Source organism: Semicossyphus pulcher, unplaced genomic scaffold, assembly GCF_022749685.1.
Source record: "Semicossyphus pulcher isolate SPU_LCO1_2020_fin unplaced genomic scaffold, fSemPul1.0.p SCAF_4, whole genome shotgun sequence".
Lineage (NCBI taxonomy): Eukaryota > Metazoa > Chordata > Actinopteri > Labriformes > Labridae > Semicossyphus > Semicossyphus pulcher.
Window position 1 is genome coordinate 24,917,501 of NW_027211715.1, and position 6,025 is coordinate 24,923,525.

The 6,025-nt window shown below is 40.7% G+C and overlaps 1 protein-coding gene across 1 annotated transcript in view; it reads right to left on the reverse strand.

Moving 5' to 3' along the window:
* The window catches only part of rabgap1l (RAB GTPase activating protein 1-like), a 127,107-nt gene extending 121,774 nt beyond the window's left edge, over positions 1-5,333 (reverse strand). The window contains exons 1-2 of the mRNA XM_069680615.1: positions 5,269-5,333; positions 1-148 (exon numbers count right to left, since the gene is read on the reverse strand). The exon at positions 1-148 is cut by the window's left edge and continues 76 nt beyond it. Coding sequence (XP_069536716.1) covers positions 1-62 — 62 coding nt within the window. The 5' untranslated portion in view covers positions 63-148; positions 5,269-5,333. The remainder of the gene's footprint in view (positions 149-5,268) is intronic.
* Positions 5,334-6,025: the final 692 nt, after the last annotated feature.

Below are 6,025 nucleotides of genomic sequence, written 5' to 3' on the forward strand. Positions count from 1 at the left end.
GTGACGGTGGCCACGGACTCTGTAGAGCTGCTGACTTTTCCGAGCGAGGAGCTGTCATCCATGGCTGGCTGGCTAACTCAGAGTCGGCTGGGGAGACCAGGGTTCAAGCTCTCCCCTTGCTGTCCGCCCAGCTCTGTAGGAAGGCAGCCTGCATGCACAACAGAAGGATTATTTAAGATTGTATGTTTTTTTTACTGGTATATCATTCAACACTAAAGGCACCACACTGGAAATACTTACTTAAAAGATATAGAGCTACATAGAGCACCTTATTAGTGATTGAGAGTTCATTCTAGAGAAAATGGAGGTGGATCTTTCTAGGCTCAATTTAATATTAAAACAAGGTTAATTATGTTAAAGTTCACATGTGGTGTGCTCATTATGATGCACAAGACATCAGGAAACTACAACACATAAATTCAGTACTTGGACACAGCGGTAACCTGCCAGATGCTGCAGCTTAAATGTTGCCTACAAAAACATCTTTCTGGTTTGAACAGTTTTGTTTGCTTAAAGATATAATCTTCAAGATTTTCTTTTAAATAAATGTCTGTTAAGTCTCTATCTATCACCGAATGAGGTAACACAATGGTGATTGAGCCTGTGGCCCACTGATGAAAGCCTTTGCATTTGCAGTATTACAAACTGGGTGTCTGTGGCGACTTTCGCGGAACAAATCACAAGCGGCGCCCAGTTAGTGACGCGTTTTCCATCACCCAGCAGTGGTTGGTCTGCCAGAGAGGGTAGGCGGAGCTAAGCGGCTGCTTTTCCGCTCTCTGCAAGTGTTGCGAGTAAACAGTAATCTACTATGGCTGAACAAACAAAGAAAAGATCGATGACTACATTTACAACTTAAGTGAAAATACAAAGAAAAAGAAACAAATTCGACGCTCAGATGAAGCAAACAGTCTGAAAAGGAAAGCGACCGTCAGCGAGAAAAATCAAGAGTTACAACCGGAGCCTCACGGACGTCGAGACCCGTGAGAAGTGTGCTCCCGCATTTACCGCTTATTGCCATAAGGTGCCGCCAAAGAGAACGAAACTTAGATCTTCGAGATTATAACTTTTAACAAACTCGATCTGTTGCCAGGTTAGTACAAATTATTTGTGCTGATGAGAAAGTAAAGAAACCATCAACAGGATTTTATGATATCAAATAGATTATATATATATAATATATAATTAATTCACCTGTTGAAAGTGAAATCTGTTCAGGAAGCGACCTTCTACTTGATCTGTTTGAGGCCATGAACATAACTTATTCATGCAAATCACTTGATAATCATGGATACACATACGCACATCAGCATGTGTGTTTTCCTGATTAATAGGTCAAAAGCTGCGCTTGTATCCGACTGTGTACTTCATTAGTTCATTAAACAGGGTGTGACGGCAAAGCTCTCCGTCATCTTTGAGTTAATGATGAATTTGTAAACCTAACCGCCAACGTGCTGTCGTCTTTACTGCCATCTAAGCTAGCTGTCTGAGACTTATATCTTGCTAAGCACAACATTCTTACTAACTGGTTAATTGTTATGTCTTCACTCTTTGTAGTTTTACTCTCATGGAGTCTGCAGTACATGTGCTGTATGTTTACATGCACAGCACGGACAAATAAGCACTGACAAAGTCTGTCTGCACATCTGTATCAGCCCAGCCTCTCGACATGTTGCAGCCTGCTGGCTCTATCATTTGGCCATGAGCGAGACTACACCAAAAACAAACATGTCCTCAGGCACAGCTAGTTGAAACCTGACTGTAAGCAAGTCAGTGTGCAGAGATAAATAAAACACACACATATAATTAAGTGTTTTGGAACAATTCTAAATTACTGTTTAAGTAAAGGCTGAAAATGTTTTAGCAAGTGATGAGCAACAACAGGGGACGAGTGGTAGACATTTTCATACAGGGCCAAACAGTTGGGGTTTGACTTAAGACGATGCTGTGAGGGGACGTGCACACAGTTTCTCTCTCTCACACACAGACACACACACACACAAAATAAGCAAACACAGAGTCGGGAGCAAATGCATGAAGGGACCATTCATTCACACACAGTGACATGATTACACGCATACAAAAGGCATTCATACACATTTAACCCAGGCAAATTATATTTATACACACACAGACACACACACACGCAGACATACACAGGAAAGCAGCAGAGTCATGTGCTCCTCTCACAATTCAATTACACACAGAGACCATGAAGCAGAAAAGCGACCTATCCCACTGATTCGCTTACGGAAGAAGCTGCAAAGAAAAGACGCTCTGATAAGAGACACCAATAGCAACAGTGCATGCTGGGAAATTATGTGATTTAGAGGAAAAGTTTGCTTGTCTTCTGTTGGATCTCATGTCTCCTCTACTTGAGCCGCGCTGGATCTGAAGCATGTGATTAATGGACTCCAGTAATACGGAACTGGTAATTAATCATAATTACTTCATGTTTACTGTGCAAGTACGGATCATCCCGTGATCTCCCTCCCACACACACACACACACACAAACACACTGGTTCAGAAAGGCAATATGCAACACTGTAGCAAGTTTGCCCAGTGCCATGACCAGCCTCCTCCTCCAGTTCAGTCCCAGTTGGCACCAAACTACTGCCTGTATGGAAACTGTGAGCGGCCAGTGGTGCAGGCAGGCTGAACGACACCCACAGCCACTGAGCTTACCAGACACATTACATCAAAAAGGGTGTGTGTTTCTCTTGGTTGACTTGCCCTGCTGTTTTGTTAGGGATAGAACAGAGTCAACACGCACACATTAAAACTGTAATCCAGGTCATGGGAGTCAGAGTAAGTTTCACAGGCATGGACCGAGAAAGTTGTCTCAAACTGCCCAAAAAATACGATCACATTCTATTTGATTATATCTCGTGACCCTGTGTATTAACACTTCCTTTTGGCTACTGCTCACTGAACAGACCTGTTCAATGGGTATAAAAGACAACAATGACACTGTTAGGGTTAGGCTGGGGTTGATCCTGGAAACACATCGGTGTTAAAGTGCAAAAGCATCCATCACACATCATGTCACAAGCAACCTCAGCCAATCCTAACATGTGATTGAGGCACACAGCACCATATAGAGTAATAATTCAGCCTCTTTTGAATCCACAACTGAAAGCTGCTCTCAGGGTCTAAGTGTCTTTTTCTAGTGACACCTCATACCTGCCGTTGAACCACTTCCCCTTTAAGCCGGATGCTAAAGCTAAGTTATTTTCATAGTCAAATACACGGTCTCATCTGTTTTGTCCCCGTATTTTGGATTCAAATGTATGACCAAGACCATGAATGAATGACACTGTTTCAACTGAACTGTACAACACAGCAGCAGCAGCAGCACAAAATGCAAAATTAAAAAAATACTATGCATTTCAGTAAATCCAATGAATAAATGGGATTAATCCCAAACACACTGGTTTGTTGTCTGGCTGTCAATTAAATGCTCACACTCATCAAAAGGAGCTCCTTCATGACAAAGAAAACCACACTCGCAACAAAAGGCCACTTTGGTTCGGTGCCAGTACAAAAGTTTGGCCTACGTGAGACTAGCACCTGTTGATTCCTGTTTGTTCAAACAGCCTCAATGTACAAGCATCGTTAAAAAGCTCCACGACTCTCAAATGATTAGCAGTATTTCTTCATGACAGTCAGTCAAAGGAAAGGAAAATATCTTCGTATTTGAGAAGATAAAAGCAGCAATATTTTGAGGCAATTCTGATGATTTATTAATAGTTCTATTGATTTACCAGGGATGATCCACATAAGCCGTTTTACTTTCGAAATTTTAGTTTCAACCAGAGCAGCTTGAGCATTTCACAATCGAGTCAACCTACAATTAACGGATAAATGCTTGCAATATTGACTGAAACAATGACAATATGTTTGAAAATGCATTTTTTGGAGTATCTCTATCCTTATAGGTAATTTAACTTCAAAGAAGCCTTTTATAATTAACAAGCTTTTACACACTGCTTTTTTCACACAACTAACTCTGTTGTTTTTTCACAGTACACATTTCTCTACATTATCTCTTGTGATTTAATCTCTTATAATATCATGTTCTTGTAAAAGCGGTCTCTTCTGGTTCTTAAAAGCTGAGTTCATGATCTGTAATGTGTCACATTCATGAAGCACCAAGTGTCCTCCCTAAAAAACTGTCTTTATACATTTCAAGGTCAAAAAGCCTGTGTGTATATTAGTTAACCTGGCCCTGCTTCAGTTATGATTGTGCATTTCAGGTCTTAAGTGTCTCCTTCAGATTTACTGCAAAGACACACTGTGACTGTGGAGATGATCTCATTCAGACACACATCGTGGAGACGATCCATAAACAGGAAAAAATGCTGTGACAACACAGCCACCGCAGTGATGCTACTTCAGTCTGGGAGCATTTTATTACTAATACATAGGTGTAAGCCCTCCAGTTATGTGCAACTCCACTGGAGGGAATGTGTCAAACAAAAGCTCTATAGACCGTTTGTGAATTAGACTTTGTAAATGACATAATTTCAACAACAAAAAAGTCACCTGATGGCATCAATAATGCAGATGTTAAAGGTCTGATTCTGTATTATGGTTGATATTCTCATTAATTACTACAGTTAACTGTAAATGCTGCTCTCACTGTTGTGGGCCTGGATGGAGCACATCAGTCTCTCACAGCATCAGCAGTAGGCTAGCTTAGTATGGCATCCTCTCTTTAAACATCTGTTCAAGGGACATGGAGTAGGTTAAATGAAATTGACAAGGTACTCTGTCTATAAACGCTTTTCTGAGTGGCCAAACACACATAAAAAGCAGACTTGAAAAGCGAATAGACTCCTTTCATAACAGCTAGCTAATGCAAACAACACACACAGAAGACAAAAATGAGCTAGCGGCAATCCCACTTATCCGTCACCACAGAATTTTCCTCGCCGCGGTAATAATAACATGGTTTTGTCAAGCAGACCTGTGGGCAGGGAGCTGGCTGTCAGGACAGGTGAATGCAGGCTAAACAGGAAGTACCTATGTGTACCAGGCTAGAACAGCGAGCTAAAGCTAAGTGTGGCTAACGCAAACCAGCTCGAAGTCCAAAACAGTTGGACCACTATTTGGAGTAGCTACCTCACCCAACACAGCGACACCCCGCCCGGTTCCGTCCGGAGGAAAATGACGGGAACGAAAGAGGAAAACAACGTTTCTCTTTTCACAGCATGTGAAGGTGACGCTGAAATGAACATATGTGCTGTTTAAAGAGCTGTCAACTTACTTGTTTAAAGCGTTGTAGTGCTTCTTGCTAGCTAGCTAGCTGTCAGAAGAGTTGCAGCGAAGATCGTATATGTTTGATAAGATGAATCACTCGGGAGTTTAGTGACACTGCTTCCGGTTTGGAATGTTCACGCATGCGTCGTACTCATTGAGATTGTCTGCCTCACACACCTCTTACATTCACTAGATAATAAGGTCTGTTTCCGAAGATAGATTTTATTTTTTACTAGTTCGTTCTGCTATCTATGTGTAAACGATAGGTGTATACATTTTGCCGCATACACTTATAGTTCTATTTTTTTTTTTTTACCTTATATTTTATTGTATGTTAAATTTCCATGTTTTTTTTTTAAACATACACTCCCATTTGATCACATAATTATTTGTTGGATGATCAAGTTGGAAAATATGAAAAGTTATGCCAGCTATTAAGTCTTATGTTTTACACAGAGGGGCATTCTTTACGGAAAAGGGAACAGCACAAGCTAAATGAATGCTTTGTTCTGAATTTAATTTCAGCATCTCGTAGGCTATTGGTTGTTTGCCCCATGACATTTATTAGCTTGAGGTCAAAGTTCAGGCTGCCCTCAGAGGTGATGATTAAACATTATGGAAAATAAGGTCCTTTCTTCTTTGATTAAACTCAAATAAATATGACATGGGAAACTTTAACCGTATTGAATATTAAAAATTGAATAGACATAACATATGTGTATGTGTGTATTCTTGTCAATCATCACACAAAGAGCCATTTCAAG